At 39.8% G+C, this 21,556-nt stretch overlaps 1 protein-coding gene across 3 annotated transcripts in view; it reads left to right on the top strand.

The window, feature by feature from the left end:
• LOC133658487 (protein Aster-B-like) overlaps positions 1-21,556 on the top strand; it is a 105,117-nt gene that overhangs the window by 22,086 nt on the left and 61,475 nt on the right. Inside the window, exons 3-4 of one of the 3 annotated variants that reach the window (XM_062060574.1) lie at positions 3,658-3,678; positions 17,745-17,768. The exons of 1 other annotated variant lie outside the window; for it this stretch is intronic. In XM_062060574.1, the coding sequence (XP_061916558.1) occupies positions 3,658-3,678; positions 17,745-17,768 (45 nt within the window). The remainder of the gene's footprint in view (positions 1-3,657; positions 3,679-17,744; positions 17,769-21,556) is intronic. One more of the 3 variants, XM_062060575.1, reaches the window with a different exon arrangement.

Genomic DNA, 21,556 nt, shown 5'->3' with positions numbered 1-21,556 from the left:
GTTCTTCTACTTGTTTACCTAATTGTTACTTCACAGTGAGATTGCTGTTGTGCTAAATAATATATTTTATCCTAAATGTTGATGGTAGCAAAACAACAGATTGTGTAGGCAGATTGAAGGCCGGAGCATGGACAGTATAAATACAGTACAGTGGAACCTCCCCAAAATTAAAATGTTATTATGTATGTGATATTTATTATTATATATTAAAAAATATTATTAATTAATTATGTATTATTAATTAATTATTATTAAATAGTAATGTATTATTAATATTATTATTAATTTAAACAATCATCAAACTGTAGCTTTGTAAGCATGTTAAGAATTAAAAACAAGTTATTTTTTTCTTGGGTTTTTTGGTGTTTCTACATGTAGAACACTTATTGTGACATCAAAAAGGCTATGGCTGCTAAGTCCACCCAAGAGCAGTACAACCACAGTAGTATCTTAATTGTTTTTTGGTAATTGGTTCTGTGACAAAACTCTTAACTCAAAACACGTGTATCTCAAATCAACGTCTCCTATTAAAATGAATGGAAATCTATTTAATTCACCTAAACAGTACATAACATGCTTTTTAAAAAGAAAAACAAACTTTTAGACAACTAATATTGTATCAAAACGATACAATAAAACGCACTACTAACAACGACAGTAGTTTTATGAAGTAATTATAATGTACAGTATTTACTTTGGAGAGCGGACTTTTACGGTATCTCCTTCCGGCCGCTGCGCGTCAAACACACCATCAGCAGCTTCTCCTTATTTTCATAAATGTAGATATTATTTTGACATTCTTGGCTGGCGTTATAGTCAACCTGCTTCACCGAGTCTGCTTCTGTTGTCATGTTTTTGATGATTTCTTTCTTTAATTCAATAAATATCACCCACTTTTTATCAGCACTGTCCCTGAAATTCCTTTAATACAGTCATGCCCGGAACCAGTTGGCAAGAAATGCAGGTTTGCTGTACACTACACTGTGTGTTAATGAATTAGCACTAGGGATGTCCGATAATATCGGACTGCCGATATTATCGGCCGATAAATGCTTTAAAATGTAATATCGGAAATTATCCATATCAGTTTCAAAATTATCGATATCGGTTTCATAAAGTAAAATGTATGACTTTTTAAAACGCCGCTGTGTACACGGACGTAGGTAGAAGTTCAGAGCGCCAATAAACCTTAAAGGCACTGCCTTTGCGTGCTGGCCCAATCATATAACTGCCGATGATGATGATGATAATATCTACGGCTTTTCACACACACAAGTGAATGCAAGGCATACTTGATCAACAGCCATACAGGTCACACTGAGGGTGACCGTATAAACAACTTTAACACTGTTAAAAATATGCGCCACACTGTGAACCCACACCAAACAAGAATGACAAACACATTTCGGGAGAACATCCACACTGTAACACAACATAAACACAACAAAACAAATACCCAGAACCCCTTGCAGCACTAACTCTTCCGGGACGCTAATATACACCCCCCCTCTCATTACCCCTCCCTTCCCCTCCCCGCCTCAACCCCCCCCCCCCCCTCCCCAACCCCGCCCACCTCAACCTCCTCATGCTCTCTCAGGGAGAGCATGTCCCAAATTTCAAGCTGCTGTTTTGAGGCATGTTTTAAAAAAATAATGCACTTTGTGACTTCAATAATAAATATGGCAGTGCCATGTTGGCATTTTTTTTCCATAACTTGAGTTGATTTATTTTGGAAAACCTTGTAACATTGTTTAATGCATCCAGCGGGGCATCACAACAAAATTAGGCATAACAATGTGTTAATTCCACGACTGTATATATCTGTATCGGTTGATATCGGTATCGGTAATTAAGAGTTGGACAATATCGAAATATCGGATATCGGCAAAAAAGCCATTATTGGACATCTCTAATTAGAACCACTAGGTAGGTGATTGTATAACTTGTTAGCTCCTTCTTGTTTTAGCATTAGCTTATAGCTATTTTTGGGCAATAGAGCGCAGTAGCATTTAAACTGCACCCACCAAATGTTTACATATATGAGCTACACGGGACTATAAACCGGTCCTGTACGAGAACATTTTTTTATTTACATACCTTTATAGTTTCCAAACGGTGCCTGTGTCACACGGCAGTAAAACGGCTGAACAAACAAAACAGAAGTCATCGTCATGGACCCACTAGCTGCGGAAGCTAGCTCTCCAATCAGCGAAACAGACCGAGTAACTCCACGGTGACGCTTTGGTGAATTGACGAGACTGAAACAATACAAACATAATGCCATTTTTAACACAGACACTCATAAATGTGTTAGCATATTCGCAAATGCTAACGATGCTAGCTTGATTACATTAGGATGGCACATACAAATATGCATTAAATCACTCCTACAGACATCGCACATGGGACAGTTTAGTAAGTATGAATTGTTTTAGTTGTATCGCAAAATGTACAATTGTTGCTTGGAGTGATGAATGAAGAATAATTTTGAGCAGAAACGCTGTGGACAAAACGGGACTTATACGTCCGGTTCAAAACACGAAACAGGAAGTACATTTTCAACCCGCAGCACTTCCAGTGAGCGAAATCATCCAAAAGATGGTGCCATAGCCCAAACTATAACACACCTTTTCAGTGTTCCCGTTGGTGTGATATGAAAATTATTTGTTGAATACAAAACATTATGGCCGTTAGAGAAGAAAAATCCATAAACTAGCTGCGCCGTTTAAAAAGCCGTAGGATTCAAAGCGTGGGGGAAAGTAGCAGCTTATAGTCCGTAAAATATGGTAACTTAGTTTTCCAACCATAGGAAGGAAGGAAGTGAGTGTGAATGACAGTGCTGAGCAGAAGTAGATGGAGGGAACTCTCCTGAAAGAATCAATAAAGTACTATCTATCCATCTATATTCATTGAATTAAAGAAAGAAATCATCAGAAACATGGCAGAGTGTAGCTGACTTGGCGAACCAGTTAGTATCACTGCTAGTTTGCACCATACTAAAGCAGAAAGAGACTAACGCCAGCCATGAATGTAAAAATAATATCTCAACATTATATTGAATTGTTTTATGTTGTGTTGTGGGTTTTTTCTATTTAAAAGGCAAGTAACATGATAAAATTGTGTTGTTTTGGGTTGGCCGAGCACCAATTAAATTGATTTCAATTCATTTTAATGGGAGACGTTGATTTGAGATACAAGCGTTTTAAAATAAGAGCCCCGGCACAGAACCAATTAAGGTACTACTGCTTTTCAAATCGGACATTAACGTTTTTTGGAGATTCCACTGTTGTGCAGGTATGTTAAAAGAACGTCCAATTAGATTGCTCCGATGCCATCCCAACCCCTCCCAGGAGCATATTTGCATGGATGGCCATGATGTTCTAGTCGTCAATCAGCCTTTAAAAAAAAAAGCAGTGTCACTCCCATGGGCCCATTCAGTCTGTGTAGTGTTGCCATTCTTCACTCATTCATTCATTCACCCATCCACAGTGTGCACACCCCCCGCCCTCCGTCCGCGTTAGTGGCCGCCACGTGTCACATGATAACCTGTGCCATCTGATGTTGATATTATCTTTGAGCTGTTTTTCTTTTTTCTTTTGTGCTCATCTTTTTTCTCTGATTTTGTTTTTCTTTGTTCTTCTCCTGTTTGCATGCTAGTCTCACAAGCGACTTTCCAAAGTAAGCATTACTCTTTTATTTCTGTTCTTCAAAAATGTGTCTGTGCTCCTCCTCCTTCCTACTCCTCCTCGTCCTGCGCCCTTCTTCTTGTCTTGTGAGATCACTCCCGCCTGCCATTCTGCACCCATGGACTGTGACACCTCGCTCTACCTGCCCTCCCTCTCCTCCCCTGTGATATTATGCTGTGTCGTGTTCTTTACTCATCATGTTTACACACTCACTGGCCACTACATTAGGTACACTTGCACAGATCCACACACAAGACTTTGCCCTGACAAAAGATGGCAATGCTAAGTTTTGGATTGCCGCTGTCAGAGACGAATTCATATCAACCCCGACAATAAACTAATAAGCTGTTTAAGCTAGCGTGACATAACTATAACAATGCCAGCCTGACCCTGCTGCTCGTTGAGAAGAGCAAAGAGCGATACAGTAGGTGCTGTCATGTGAGTCTCCAAAAGTGTCCAATTAGACCAGTTCTTCTCAAATAGTGGGGAGGGCCCCCCCTAGGGGAGCATACATGTGACCCAGAGGAACATGCTTTGTCAGTATCATGCTTTAAACTTTGCTTAAAAAGCTGCGCATTGCGAAACGTGCTCATTGTAGCCATTAATCGTGTATTAATCATTTTTATTCATACAAAAAATCTGATTTTTTTTTTTTATTCATATTTGTTTTCTAAGTTAAAATATTTTATGTATTTAGTTAATGTTGCTGATTTATTTGAATTTATTTGATTTTATTTTTCAACGGTTCTAGTCGGTTAAAAATGGTTTATAATATAGTTTAAATAAGGATATATATGTTTTTAATTTTAAGCAATATGATGCACTTGACATATGTTCTGTTACAGACTAAAACAACTATTTTAATAAAGTTATTATTTGTTGTAAGTTGATCTATATTTCTTTATTTGTTCTTTTTTGGTTTTCTTTAGTTAATATGGATACAATGTTATGCAGAGGTGTACTTATACCAATTTTATAGACCAAGGATACTGTTTATAGTTGTGGCAGGACACGTAATTGTTTGTTTTTATTCTTCTTGGAGGCACATAACAGAAAATAAATAAGAAGCACTGAATTAGACCCTGCTAATCGGCCACTAATACAAACAAAACCATAACCATAACCATAACTAGGCCTGCAACGATTAATTTGATTAGAAAAAAGCTTTGATTAATATCCTGTGGTTTCAGTTAATCGTTTAATGAGTGTAACTAAAATGTATCAAATCTGGATAGCATGGAGTGCCTGGAACTTTAAATACACTGACTTGGTTGCAAAAGGGAATACAAGAGAGCGGTGATGTGTTTGATCTGTGTGGAGGCAAACAGCGGATTGAATTAATGAATATATAATTAGTTAATACACATATGTTAAAAGTGAAATTTCTTTGTTGATGATGTGCATTTATGAAGGTTATGGAAAGTTTTTGTTTCGACTATTTTCCCTAAAATACGCATAGAGGCTATAAAGTATGTTTTATCCAATTATTTGATTAATCGACCAAACTAATAGAATACTAAAATAATCAATAGCTGAAGCCCTAATCTTAACCGGTGTGTTTACAGTCGTGCCTTGTTTATCACGTCCAACTGGTTCCCGGCCTAAAGGAATTTCCATGAAGCAGAATTATTATTAATAAATTGAATATCTTTAATAGTTAGAGTTTAGAAAAAAGTTAACCTTCTAAATACATTTTTCAAACATTATTAGAGCCCTCTAAACAGGAAATACCACCCATTCTTAATTTCCACTCTGGGATTAATGAAGTACTTCTGATTCTGATTCTGATTCTGATATAGGAACCTTTATACTCATTTTACCCAATACAGTATATTATTTATCCCACGCGTTGTTGCAGTGCAGGTTTTTACATACAGGAGCAGAAGTAAAATGTAATGGGAAAAACAAAAAAATAGTAATATAAATGCTACATCCAAGATGGCGGCGCTTCAAGGCAGCAGCTTCTTGCGAGCACTCCTGGAAGTGTAGTCCGATTTGGCAAAAACACCCGTCAATTCAGTCAATTTCATGGCTGGCTCACAGCGTGTTCACTCTGTGATCACTTACGACCGACTTACGATTCTGGATGTGGAGAGATCGGGCCATTTTGGGCTGAAAGATGCGTGTACGGTGGACCTACTCGCTAGCTTGGGAATTCTTTGCGAGCTACATCCAGCAGTGGCCTTTGAAGCAGCGCCGTCCACTACCAGCGGAGACCGTCATCGAAAGAGACGTAAGCGGTGCGCTCGGAAGCAGAAGCGGGGGTGTCGGGCGGGGCTAACAACAAAGCTAAAGGCGTTGTTGTTAGCGGGGCTAACGAAAAAGCTAAATACTAATCCACAAAGAAGCGCTAATAAGGAGTCTGTTAAGCTAGAACTAGCCAGCGCCAGGCTGGATAATCCCTGCACACATAGCAATTCTCTTAGAATAATATACAACTCACATAATGTTTTTTCTGCGTCAGAGGTGGACATGCATTTTACTGAGGTGGCAAACAATCTAAAAATTCCTGTCATATCAATTCCTAGATATGGTCGAAATTATTTAAAGTGCACTACGCATAATAAACGTAACATTATTAATATTGCTACTACGGATACTTTCAACAAAAACTCCTCAAAACAGCCCACTACCTATAATATGGGCTTTTTAAACATAAGGTCATTGTCTTCCAAAACGTTATTAGTTAATGAAGTCATTAGAGACAACAATCTTGATGTCGTTGGTCTAGCCGAGACCTGGCTCAAACCAGACACATTTTTTGCGCTGGGTGAGGCGTCTCCTCCTGGCTATACGGGAACGCATATTGCCCGTCCCATTAAAAGGGGTGGGGGTGTTGCACTAATATACAACAAAAACTTTAGCCTTACCTCGGACCTAAATAATGAATATAACTCGTTTGAGGTGCTTACTGTGAGGTTTGTCACACCGCTGCCTCTGCACCTGGCTGTCATCTACCGCCCCCCAGGGCCCTATTCGGACTTTATCAATGAATTTTCAGAGTTCGTTGCTGATCTAGTGACGCACGCCGACAATATAATCATAATGGGAGACTTTAACATCCATATGAATACCCCATCGGACCCTCCATGCGTGGCGCTCCAGACTATAATTGATAGCTGTGGTCTTACACAAATAATAAATGAACCCACGCATCGCAACGGTAATACGATAGATCTACTGCTTGTCAGGGGTGTCACCACCTCCAAAGTTACGATACTCCCGTACACTAAAGTAATGTCCGATCATTACCTTATAAAATTCGAAGTTCTGACTCATTGTCAACAAACTAATAATAATAATAATAACTACTATAGCAGCCGCAACATTAATGCTGCAGCAACGACGACTCTTACTGACCTACTGCCTTCGGTAATGGCACCATTCCCAAATTATGTGGGCTCTATTGATAACCTCACTAACAGCTTTAACGACGCCCTGCGCGACACCATTGATAGTGTAGCACTGTTAAAGCTAAAAAGGGCCCCTAAAAGGCATACCCCATGGTTTACAGAAGAAACTAAAGCCCAGAAATTATCATGTAGAAAGCTGGAACGCAAATGGTGTGCGACTAAACTTGAGGTTTTCCATCAAGCATGGAGTGATAGTTTAATAACTTATAAACGCATGCTTACCTCAGCTAAAGCTAAATATTACTCAAATCTCATCCACCTCAACAAAAATGATCCTAAATTTTTGTTTAGTACAGTAGCATCGCTAACCCAACAAGGGACTCCTCCCAGTAGCTCCACCCACTCAGCAGATGACTTTATGAATTTCTTTAATAAGAAAATTGAAGTCATTAGAAAAGAGATTAAAGACAATGCATCACAGCTACAACTGGGTTCTATTAACACAGATACGACTGTATATACGACGGACACTGCCCTCCAAAATAGTTTCTCCCTCTTTGATGAAATAACATTGGAGGAATTGTTAAAATGTGTAAATGGGACAAAACAAACAACATGTTTACTTGACCCAATTCCTGGGAAACTTATCAAGGAGCTTTTTGTATTATTAGGTCCATCAGTGTTAAATATTATAAACTTATCACTTTCCTCTGGTACTGTTCCCCTAGCATTCAAAAAAGCGGTTATTCATCCTCTACTCAAAAGACCTAACCTCGATCCTGACCTCATGGTGAACTACCAGCCGGTGTCCCACCTTCCGTTTATCTCGAAAATCCTCGAAAAAATTGTAGCACAGCAGCTAAATGAACACTTAGCGTCTAACAATCTCTGTGAACCTTTTCAATCCGGTTTCAGGGCAAATCACTCTACGGAGACAGCCCTCGCAAAAATGACTAATGATCTATTGCTAACGATGGATTCTGATGCGTCATCTATGTTGCTGCTTCTTGATCTTAGCGCCGCTTTCGATACTGTTGATCATAATATTTTATTAGAGCGTATCAAAACGCGTATTGGGATGTCAGACTTAGCCTTGTCTTGGTTTAACTCTTATCTTACTGACAGGATGCAGTGTGTCTCCCATAACAATGTGACCTCGGACTATGTCAAGGTAACGTGCGGAGTTCCCCAGGGTTCGGTTCTTGGCCCTGCACTCTTAAGTATTTACATGCTGCCGCTAGGTGACATCATACGCAAATACGGTGTTAGCTTTCACTGTTATGCTGATGACACCCAACTCTACATGCCCCTAAAGCTGACCAACACGCCGGATTGTAGTCAGCTGGAGGCGTGTCTTAATGAAATTAAACAATGGATGTCCGCTAACTTTTTGCAACTCAACGCTAAGAAAACGGAAATGCTGATTATCGGTCCTGCTCAACACCGACATCTATTTAATAATACCACCTTAACATTTGACAACCAAACAATTAAACAAGGCGACTCGGTAAAGAATCTGGGTATTATCTTCGACCCAACTCTCTCGTTTGAGTCACACATTAAGAGTGTTACTAAAACGGCCTTCTTTCATCTCCGTAATATCGCTAAAATTCGTTCCATTTTGTCCACAAACGATGCTGAGATCATTATCCATGCGTTTGTTACATCTCGTCTCGATTACTGTAACGTTTTATTTTCGGGCCTCCCTATGTCTAGCATTAAAAGATTACAGATGGTACAAAATGCGGCTGCTAGACTCTTGACAAAAACAAGAAAGTTTGATCATATTACGCCTATACTGGCTCACTTGCACTGGCTTCCTGTGCACCTAAGATGCGACTTTAAGGTTTTACTACTTACGTATAAAATACTACACGGTCAAGCTCCTGCCTATCTTACCGATTGTATTGTACCATATGTCCCGGCAAAAAATCTGCGTTCAAAGAGCTCCGGCTTATTAGTGATTCCCAGAGCCCAAAAAAAGTCTGCGGGCTATAGAGCGTTTTCTATTCGGGCTCCAATACTATGGAATGCCCTCCCGGTAAAAGTTAGAGATGCTACCTCAGTAGAAGCATTTAAGTCTCATCTTAAAACTCATTTGTATACTCTAGCCTTTAAATAGACTCCCTTTTTAGACCAGTTGATTTGCCGTTTCTTTTCTTTTCTTTTCTACTCTGCTCCGGGGTGGACCGCTAGCCTGTTCATCGGATGGGGACATCTCTACGCTGCTGACCCGTCTCCGCTCGGGATGGTTCCTGCTGGCCCCACCATGGACTGGACTTTCGCTGATGTGTTGGACTTTCACAATATTATGTCAGACCCACTCGACATCCATTGCTTTCGGTCTCCCCTAGAGGGGGGGTGTTACCCACATATGCGGTCCTCTCCAAGGTTTCTCATAGTCATTCACATTGACGTCCCACTGGGGTGAGTTTTCCTTGCCCGTATGTGGGCTCTGTACCGAGGATGTCGTTGTGGCTTGTACAGCCCTTTGAGACACTTGTGATTTAGGGCTATATAAATAAACATTGATTGATTGATTGATTGATACATATTGCACACTAACATGTATAGATAAAAGATCAAATAAAACAAAAATATAGAAGCGATGTGTACTGTACTGTACATACTGTAAATTGTGTAATTTACAGTACTCATCGGTAGCCCGGAGGATCCTCAAAGTGTCATTATTATCCGTCACCCGGCCACTACAACACGGCCACGACGTGGAGATACTTTGTCACATTCCTCAAAGTTACAACTGGATTTCCATGAGCTGAAATCACGGGCATGTGTTTTGTTGTTATTGCAAAAACTGGGTCGACCTGACAGTCGCAGCTATGACCATTAGCCGTGTTGTTAGCACTGCGTTGTCATTCCACACCGCTCACGCCAAAGGCTCACCAATGTCATGTGGAGCTGATGATGTTGAAGATTATCAGAGTTTGTCTCTGATAAGACTGATAGCAGTCTTGTTAGCATGAAGTGGCGCGCTAGTAATGGTACGTCCCACGTCTCGGTTTTTGATATTGCTGACGTCAGAGTCCCACCAATGTGGAGACGTGTTATTGATGAGGCAGGGGTTGCAGATGAAGTGCACCTAAAAGTTGTTGGGCCAAAAGTAGGTCAACTTGATATTCACAGTGGTTCACCCTTTACCAGAAAACTGAATTCTTCCCGCCTAGTTATTGTCTATATTGATCGCCACAATATAATAATAGAAAATAAGACAAATACTACACTGTAATACATATACAGTGTAGACCAAAAGTTTGGACACACCTTCTCATTTCAATGTGTTTTCTTTATTTTCATGACTATTTACATTGTAGATTGTCACTGAAGGCATAAAAACTATGACACCTGTGAAGTGAAAACCCTTTCAGGTGACTACCTCTTGAAGCTCATCGAGAGAATGCCAAGAGTGTGCAAAACAGTAATAGGGGCAAAGGGTGACTATTTTGAAGAAACTAGAATATAAAACATGTTTTCAGTTATTTCACCTTTTTTTGTTAAGTACATAACTCCACATGTGTTCATTCATAGTTTTGATGCCTTCAGTGACAATCTACAATGTAAATGGTCATGGAAATAAAGAAAACTTATAGAATGAAAAGGTGTGTCCAAACGTTTGGCCTGTACTTGATATACTTAATTTAACACGTAATTTAGGCCAAAAATAAATAGAATATGCTTTTAAAAAATCTGACATGTAACAAAGCTGCAATATTTGAAGCACAAAGTGTCGAGAGACCATGTATTAATAACTAAGAGCACGAGGCAATAATTGGACGTTAATTCTGAAAATCTCAAAAATCATACACCACCAATATATACATAAATACATGTTTAATAATGATTTAGAGCAGGGGTGTCAAACTCATTTTAGATCGGGGGCCAGATGGAGAAAAATCTACTCCCAAGTGGGCTGGACTGGTAAAATCATGGCACGATAACTTCAAAATAAATCAATCAATCAATCAATCAATGTTTATTTATATAGCCCTAAATCACAAGTGTCTCAAAGGGCTGTACAAGCCACAACGACATCCTCGGTACAGAGCCCACATACGGGCAAGGAAAAACTCACCCCAGTGGGACGTCGGTGAATGACTGTGAGAAACCTTGGAGAGGACCGCATATGTGGGTAACCCCCCCCCCCCCCTCTAGGGGAGACCGAAAGCAATGGATGTCGAGTGGGTCTGACATAACATTGTGAAAGTCCAGTCCACAGTGGATCCAACACATCAGCGGGAGTCCAGTCCACAGCGGGGCCAACAGGAAACCATCCCGAGCGGAGACGGGTCAGCAGCGAAGAGATGTCCCCAACCGATGCACAGGCTAGTGGTCCACCCGGGGTCCCGACTCTGGACAGCCAGCACTTCATCCATGGCCACCGGACCTATGCAACTCCCCCTCGCAAGGGACAGGGGAGAAGAGGAGAGAAGAAAAGAAACGGCAGATCAACTGGTCTAAAAAAGGGGGGTCTATTTAAAGGCTAGATTATACAAATGAGTTTTAAGATGGGACTTAAATGCTTCTACTGAGGTAGCATCTCTAACTGTTACCGGGAGGGCATTCCAGAGTACTGGAGCCCGAATAGAAAACGCTCTATAGCCCGCAGACTTTTTTTTGGCTCTGGGAATCACTAATAAGCCGGAGTTCTTTGAACGCAGATTTCTTGTCGGGACATATGGTACAATACAATCGGCGAGATAGGCTGGAGCTAAACCGTGTAGTATTTTATACGTAAGTAGTAAAACCTTAAAGTCGCATCTTAAGTGCACAGGAAGCCAGTGCAGGTGAGCCAGTATAGGCGTAATATGATCAAACTTTCTTGTTTTTGTCAAAAGCCTTGAAGCCGCATTTTGTACCAACTGTAATCTTTTAATGCTAGACATAGGGAGACCCGAAAATAATACGTTACAGTAATCGAGACGAGACGTAACGAACGCATGAATAATGATCTCAGCGTCGCTGGTGGACAAGATGGAACGAATTTTAGCGATATTACGGAGATGAAAGAAGGCCGTTTTAGTAACACTCTTAATGTGTGACTCAAACGAGAGAGTTGGGTCGAAGATAATACCCAGATTCTTTACCGAGTCGCCTTGTTTAATTGTTTGGTTGTCAAATGTTAAGGTGGTATTATTAAATAGATGTTGGTGTCTAGCAGGACCGATAATCAGCATTTCCGTTTTCTTAGCGTTGAGTTGCAAAAAGTTAGCGGACATCCATTGTTTAATTTCATTAAGACACGCCTCCAGCTGACTACAATCCGGCGTGTTGGTCAGCTTTAGGGGCATGTAGAGTTGAGTGTCATCAGCATAACAGTGAAAGCTAACACCGTACTTGCGTATGATGTCACCCAGCGGCAGCATGTAAATACTTAAGAGTGCAGGGCCAAGAACCGAACCCTGGGGAACTCCGCACGTTACCTTGACATAGTCCGAGGTCACATTGTTATGGGAGACGCACTGCATCCTGTCAGTAAGATAAGAGTTAAACCAAGACAAGGCTAAGTCTGACATACCAATACGTGTTTTGATACGCTCTAATAAAATATTATGATAGACGGTATCGAAAGCGGCGCTAAGATCAAGAAGCAGCAATAGATCATTAGTCATTTTTGCGAGGGCTGTCTCCGTAGAGTGATTTGCCCTGAAACCGGATTGAAAAGGTTCACAGAGATTGTTAGTCACTAAGTGTTCATTTAGCTGCTGTGCAACAATTTTTTCGAGAATTTTGGAAATAAACGGAAGGTGGGAGACCGGTCTGTAGTTTACCATGAGGTCAGGATCGAGGTTAGGTCTTTTGAGCAGAGGATGAATAACCGCTTTTTTGAATGCTAGGGGAACAGTGCCGGAGGAAAGAGATAAGTTTATAATATTTAACACTAATGGACCTAATAATACAAACAGTTCCTTGATAAGTTTCCCAGGAAGTGGGTCAAGTAAACATGTTGTTTGTTTTATCCCACTTACATGCTGTAATAATTCCTCTAATGTTATTTCATCAAAAATAGAGAGACTATTTTGGAGGGCAGTGTCCGTCGTATATACAGTCGTATTTGTGTTCATAGAACCCAGTTGTAGCTGGGATGCGTTGTCTTTAATCTCCTTTCTAATGAGTTCAATTTTCTTATTAAAGAAATTCATAAAATCATCTGCCGAGTGGGCGGAGCTACTGGGAGGAGTCCCTTGTTGGGTTAGCGATGCTACTGTACTAAACAGAAATTTAGGATCGTTTTTGTTGAGGCGGATGAGATTTGAGTAGTATTTAGCTTTAGCTAAGGTAAGCATGCATTTATAAGTTATTAAACTATCACTCCATGCTTGATGGAAAACCTCAAGTTTAGTCGCGCGCCATTTGCGTTCCAGTTTTCTACATGATCATTTATGAGCTCTAATTTCTTCTGTAAACCATGGGGTGCGCCTTTTAGGGGCCCTTTTTTGCTTTAGCGGTGCTATACTATCAATAATTTTGCGCAAGGCATCGTCAAAGTTGTTAGTGAGGTTATCAATAGAGCCGACATAATTTGGGAATGGTGCCATTACCGAAGGCAGTAGGTCAGCAAGAGTCATCGTTGTGGCAGCATTAATGTTGCGGCCGCTATAGCAGTTATTATTGTTATTAGCTTGTTGACAATGAGTCAAAACTTCAAATTTTATAAGGTAATGATCGGACATTACTTTAGTATATGGAAGTATCATAACTTTGGAGGTGGTGACACCCCTGACAAGCACTAGATCTATTGTATTACCGTTGCGATGCGTGGGTTCATGTATTATTTGTGTAAGACCACAGCTATCAATTATGGTTTGGAGCGCCACGCACTGAGGGTCCGATGGGGTATTCATATGGATATTAAAGTCCCCCATTATGATTATATTGTCGGCGTGCATCACTAGATCAGCAACGAACTCTGAGAATTCACTGATAAAGTCCGAATAGGGCCCAGGGGGGCGATAGATAACAGCCAGGTCGAGAGGTAGCGGTGTGACAGACCTCATAGTAAGCACCTCAAACGATTTATATTTATTATTTAGGTTAGGGGTAAGGTTGAAATTTTCATTTTATATTAGTGCGACACCCCCTCCCCTTTTAAGAGGACGGGCAACATGCGCATTCGTATAGTTAGGAGGAGATGCCTCATTGAGCGCAAAAAATTCGTCTGGTTTGAGCCAGGTTTCGCTAAGACCAATGACGTTAAGATTGTTGTCTCTAATGACCTCATTAACTAATAACGCCTTGGGAGACAATGATCTTATGTTTAAAAAGCCCATATTATAGGTATTGGGCTGTTTTGACGAGTTTTTGTTAAGATTATCCGTAGTGGCAATATTAACAATGTTGCGTTTATTATGCGTAGTGCACTTTAAATAGTTTCGACCATATCTAGGAATTGATATGACGGGAATTTTCCGATTGTTTGCTTGGTGCTGCAATAGACTGGTTTGCCCCAGAAAGAGGGACATATCATAATTTGCCACCTCAGTAGAATGCATGTCCACCTCTGACACAGACACAACAGAAAAAACATTATGTGAATTGTGTATTATTCTAAAAGAATTGCTATGCGTACATGGATTATCCAGCCTGGCGCTGGCTAGTTCTAGCTTAACTGACTCCTCACCCGGACTAACAGACATTGTAATTGCCTGTGACCGGGCTTGCTCTAGTGTAGTCAGTCAAGTGAGACTTAAATAGTAGTCTATGTTTCTAGACAGGATGATGGCGCTTTCCTGGTTAGGGTGAAGGCCGTCTCTCATCAGCAAGCCTGGTTTGCCCCAGAAAGAGGGCCAGTTATCAATAAACGTTAGTCCCTGTTGCCTACAGTAGCTAAACAGCCACTTGTTAAGCGAGACTAATCTGCTATATCTCTCATCATTGCCTCTCGCAGGCAGGGGGCCAGAGACAATTACTCGATGCCTGGACATCTTTCTGGCGAGATCACAAGTCCTGGCTATGTTTCTCTTTGTAATCTCTGACTGTCTCATTCTAGTGTCATTGGAGCCAACGTGTACAACTATATTCGCATAATTAGTGGTGCGATTAGCCTGTCGTACGTGTTTACTAGGCCTGTTGCGAGTTAGCTCCCTAAGATTAGCTTCAATGTCAGGTGCTCTGGCCCCGGGGATACACTTTACTGTGGCTGGTTTGCTAAGCTTTATGTTTCGGGTGATGGAGTCCCCTATGACTAAGGTGTGGTGCCCCGTAGACTGGGGTGTAGGACTAGCTAAAGAGCTAAATCTATTATGCGTCTCAACCGGTACACCGTAGCTTGTAGGCCGCTTAGGACTGCTACAAGCTGGGCTAGTTAGCTCGCTACAGCTAACACTAGCAGATGTGTCCGCAACATCTAAAGTTACGACATTACGCTGCTCTAACTGGCGGACACGGCCCTCTAGCAGAGCCAACCTCTCCGTGAGTAAGGTGCAAGACGCGCAGGAAGCCATTACTCACAGTGTTTTCTGTCACCGAGTGAAGTTCCTGCTGTCCTCAGGGAAGTGGTCGCGGTCTGCGGGAGTAGCTTCCTACTTACCTTCTGACCGGCGCTGCCTTTCTCCGCGCTAGCTTAGCAGCTAGCTAGCTGAGGAAAGGGTGGTGGGACAGAGATCGGGTGATTTGCAAGTTAAATAGTACCACTAAATATGTTTGAGAAGTGATAAAGAAAGCTGTAGAACAATTAAAAGCACACAGATAGAGCGATACTTAGCCTTTTTCGCAACAGCGAAAATAAAACAATCACATTCTGAAAATGTACAAATCATAATGATGTTGGGTTTTTTTTTTACACTTACATGTTGCAGTTAATAGTATTCTATCTTTATTTGTTGTTATTTACGGTATACTTTCTTTTCAATCCATCAAGATAAAAAAAATATATCAAAATCAAATTACAGGATGTTATTTGACTGGTGCACTAACGTCATTTTTTTTTTTACATATGTAGCATAATCTACAAAGCTACAAATAATTACTATTGCGATATGTAGTGGACAAATTTAGAACAGCAGTTTCTTTCATTCAAAAATTTCGGCTCATTTTTATCCTTGGCAAACTCATCCCGTGGGCCGGATAAAACCTGGCCATACGTTTGACACCCCTGATTTAGAGTATATGAGAACGTGGAAAGGAAAACATACCTCTTTCTGACCACATGGCCATTCATTACAAGTATATTGCAACAACAAAACCAATTTGTATGCACGTACAACACTTAAGACCTTCAGTATATCAGTATGTGGAATTAAATTATGGAATGGATTAAGCAAAGCAATCAAACAACGTACTAATATGATCCACTTCAAGAAACTCTTCAAACTTAAAGTGTTTACAAAGTATAAAGAAGAACCATGATAAACATTCTCAATTTATTTCATCCATTCATTCATTCATTCTTAAAGTAATCTTACTTATCTCATCATATGAAATATGACTTACTTCACCAATTATTATTATTAAATTATTACTATTATTTATTTATTTATTTTTATTGTGATTACTTATGGAGTTTATTGTGAATAAATTGTGAACAGGAAGTGAACAAAAAGTTTTAGCAAGTGTTATGTAAAGAAAAGGGGTAGGATTAAATAAGCTCTGCTTCTTCCTACTCCTTTTCGAACATGTTGAAAAGAGAAACTGGAAATTGTGATGTATCATGTTGTATGCTTGCATGTTCGAAATAAACCCAAACTCAACTCAAACTCAACTCAATGTTGTCATAACTGTAAGGCACAAACTGCTCAGTCAGCATTAACACATCTAATGAGTTCATTGTCAACAGTACAGGAAGGGTGATAGATAAAGCTGCTGGACAGTGGCTACTTGTGATACTTCAAATGTAGCTATTGCCACTTTGTGGAGTTTATACAAAACATCATGAGGTTGCCTATAGCCACAGCTGTTCATAATACAAAACAACATCATGAGGTTGCCTACAGCCACAGCTGTTTATGCCAATATATATTAGGACCATGTTTAGTTTTGCTTTTGTAGTCAATCAAAACAGAGCATCATCATCATGTTTTGTATACAACTTTTGTATTAGAGCTTACTTGATCGTGTGGGTGTACCTAATGTCTTGGCCCGTGAGTGCATGTGCATTTCGGAAGACAAATTTGGTAAATTGAAAAAAACCGACTAGCTTTCTTTTTAAATGCTGTCATGCTGCGCAGTGTCTAATCATAAATAGTTGAAATGGTTGTTTTTAAGTGGTGTTAGTAGAAGCAGGGAAAATTGCAAGTCAAATAAACAAGAGGCCGCCTCTTAGGATGCTCTATTTGCTGCACACAGACACACACGTATTGCGCGCAACAACAAACACTCGCACAATGATTACATCACCCCTCACTTTTGTGTCTCAATCTGAGGCGGCCGACAAACAGCACTCACGCCGCCCCTCCCGTCCCTCGTGTAAGCCTCAGTCAGCCTCGGTCACATGACCCCCAGACCATGGCGTGAGGTCGCCCTGGCAACGTGAGCCTGATCACCCGACCCCTAATGCAATCCAAATAAAACAGCAGCGAATGGGGAGGGGCAACCACCGACCATCACGTCGCTCCCTCGTGTCAAACGCGTCACATTTAAACGCTCGATGACATCATCGGGCCTCCGACGGCCAAATTAGCCCCTCCCCCTTCTTTTTTTTTATGCTTTTCGATGCTCATCTGACTTTGTTTTCTCTTGAATTGTCTTTCAGTATGACAGACTAAACCTGATAAAAGTAAGAATTTCTTCTTTTTTTTTTCCTTTTGGCGACCCCTGCTGCCCCGAAAAACCCTCCCACTCAATCCTTGCAGCCCCCCGACACCCACACACTTCCTCAGTATATGTGACTCTATAGGCTCCTCTGTCAGTGCATCCCAGTGTTGTGATTAGTCGTGCTAATGTACATTAAAAAAACAGTGTAGCATTTTTTTAAACATGTTTTTGTCAGGCTTTGTCATCATCGGAATGCGGCAGATAGATTTTACCAAAATATTTAGGAGGAAATAAGCATAGAAAACGTTTCAGTTTCACTCAAACTGTACGTGTTGGTGGTTGCTGTCCCACTTAAGTCCTGTAGGTCCTGTCTGTGTTGATGGCAAGCCTTTTAAACTACCAGGGATTCTAAACCTTTTTAACCTCGGGGCTCAACTTTTCCACTACGTAGGGGCCCGGGCCCCAATCAAATATTAACACTGAATTAGTAACCTTACTCCTGATTTTTAATCGTATTCAATAATTATATCTAACCTACTTACAGTTCACAACCTGGTCAAATGATATGAAACCATGCAAAAGTCACAACATTATTCAACACATAAACCTTAGACTTACACTACCGTTCAAAAGCTTGGGGTCAACCAAACAATTTTGTGGAATAGCCTTCATTTCTAAGAACAAGAATAGACTGTCGAGTTTCAGATTAAAGTTCTCTTTTTCTGGCCATTTTGAGCGTTTAATTGACCCCACAAATGTGATGCTCCAGAAACTCAATCTGCTCAAAGGAAGGTCTTTTTTGTAGCTTCTGTAACGAGCTAAACTGTTTTCAGATGTGTGAAAATGATTGCACAAGGGTTTTCTAATCATCAATTAGCCTTCTGAGCCAATGAGGAACAATTTCCCTTGACAGACAAAAAATACATTTGCATACAATTATGTTGTGCTAAAATAGACAAAAAATAGTTAGAATTTTCTAAACTGTCAATAAAATTAAAAGGCAAGTGAAAATACAACTTTACTACTTGAGTCATAATTTTTGCGCTTGAGAAACCTATGACTTTGTTTGAGATTGTCATTACTGCCACAAGTGGTGGAAAAGTGTACAACAACTGAACACCGCCGCGGCCCATGTGGAGCACAGCTGAGATGCTAATATTTTTTTGCGGCCCAAAAATGGGCCCCAGCCATATGGTTAAGAAACACTGCTCTAGGTAAGGTTGCAATTTTCACTGCCAACAAAGAAATTGACTCAAAAAACGCTTCAACGAAAGCAAAGTAAGGCTCCACTTTTACAAAGATGAGCTAGTTTGATGCTTGTTTAAATTCTCTTTGCTATTGACATGCTACTGATTAGCATTAGCAATTTTACATGGCACTTTCAACACCTTCAATATGTCAATGAAAACTACAAGTAAGATCCACATTAGAATCAAACAGCTGCTGCAAAATAAGTTATTTTTTTGGGTCGCAACAAAACAAGACCATGAACTATACACTACTAACATCTTGGACTTGCAACTGTAATTGCAACATAATATCGTACTTGCAAATAACAAGATGGTATTTACCATAAACAGATCATTTTTAGATGTTGCGATAAAAAATGAAACGTTATTATCAAAAAGACGTCATATTTATTAACACATTCAAAAAGTACAGAAAGTCTCTATTGTTGAGTAATGGGGTCGGGAATTGGTACCGTATCAGTTCAAATGTGAACGGTACCCATCTCTGGGCATGATTGACAAAAGGGATCAGCGGTAGGAAATGGATGGATGGATGGATGATAATTAAGGACCTAAACTACATTAATCGTCATTTAATGATTTTTTTTGTAGGGGAAAATATGTTTTAGGGCTGTCCAAGAAAAAATATGACAATATCTTTTTAGTACCCAAGTGACAATGAATGTCCATTCATCCATCCATTTTCTACCGTTTGTCCCTTTTGGGGTCGCAGGGGGTGCTGGAGCCTATATTAATCCCTAATGATTCCTCATTTTTTTATTACGTGACAGCCCTAAAAATGTAATATGTCTTATTTGACAGCCCTAAAAATCTACTATAATTTTTTTGGGGGGGGGTTTTGTTAGTTTTTTTGGACAGCCCTAAAAAACTGAATTATATAATTATATAAACTATAAACTACAACGAATGTCATTTAGGTGGTTAATGATTTTTTTTTTTTTTTTGCGGGATTTATTGATTTTACAATCTTTAATGATTTTTTATTTATTCATTTTTTATCCAGAGTTTATTGATTATACAATCTATATTGACTTTTAAATACAGGAATATTATATGTGAGGTGAAACAATCGATTCTTGCATATCGCTTAAAACGTGGACGATTGTGATTCAATGGACAAAACATCCAATTATCGATTATAAGTATGTTGAATAAAGTGATAGACGGTTCTAAAATGTGGGACTAGCGCAGAGACACACGGAGCAAAACACAGGCAGGAGGAAAGTAGAAACCGTGCTTTGATTGATTGATTGAAACTTTTATTAGTAGATTGCACAGTACAGTACATATTCCGTACAATTGACCACTAAATGGTAACACCCGAATAAGTTTTTCAACTTGTTTAAGTCGGGGTCCACGTTAATCAATTCATGATGCTAACTGCTAAGCTAGCTTGCATGTGTGACAACGTTTTGAGCCATAGATATAAGTAGGTACATACGACACACCGGGGGCTAGGTGCAATTTGTGGTTTTTTGAAGCCACCAAAACAACAAGGATGCCCGCTCGCCATATACGCACGCCCATAGATACGTAGCATACATGCTAAGCGACGTACCTATGTGGCAGCCATCTTGGCAGGGGCCACTTTCCCATTTAAGGCATTTGATTTTCATGCGTTTTACTTTGTCAACATAAAAACATCAAAATATATATATATATCAATGCATTTTCTGGACTATAGAGCGCACCAGTATATTAGCCACACGCACTAAATTTTACGGGGGTTTTTTTCCATATATTAGCTGCACCGGATTATACGCTGCAGATATACACATTGCAAAATTAGTTATTTACACAGAAAGATTCTGTAACATACCTTAATTGTTTCCAAGCGGTGTCTGTAACACGGCAGTGAAACGGCAGATAAAACAAAACAGAAGTCATCGACATGCACCCACTAGCTGCGGAAGCTAGCTCTCCAATCAGCTTAACAGACTCAATAACTCCACAGTGATGTTTTGGTGAATTTACTAAGGACTTTATGAAACTGAAACAATACAAAAAGAATGCCAATTGTAAGTTGATAATACTAATAAGGACACTCGTACACGTGTTAGCATGTTAACAATTGCTAACGACGCTAGCTTCATTACATTATGATACCATGTACAAATATGCATTAGAACACTCCTACAGACATCACGCATGGGACAGTTTAGTAAGTGTAAACAGTGTTAGTTATACTGTTAAAGGCCTACTGAAACCCACTACTACCGACCACTAGGGATGATGTTTGATAAGAAATTATAGAGTTCGAGCCTATTATCGAATCCTCTTATCGAACCGATTCCTTATCGATTCTCTTATCGAGTCCAGATAGGTTGTTGTATATGAAAAAAAAAACACAATAATTGGTTTAACAAAAGCTCACTTTTATTATATAAGAAAACAATTGAATCTAATAAATAAATAAATATAGACTGTTACCCCCCTAAAAAAATAAAATCTAATAAATAAATAAATATTGACTGTTACCCCCCTAAAAAAATAAAATAAAAAAAATAAATATTGACTGTTGTTACCCAAAGTATATTAAGTGGGATTTTTCAGAAAAACA

This window comes from Entelurus aequoreus, linkage group LG10, assembly GCF_033978785.1.
Source record: "Entelurus aequoreus isolate RoL-2023_Sb linkage group LG10, RoL_Eaeq_v1.1, whole genome shotgun sequence".
NCBI lineage: Eukaryota > Metazoa > Chordata > Actinopteri > Syngnathiformes > Syngnathidae > Entelurus > Entelurus aequoreus.
Note: the sequence above shows the minus strand (reverse complement) of the source record. Positions and strands in the feature narration are given on the sequence as shown.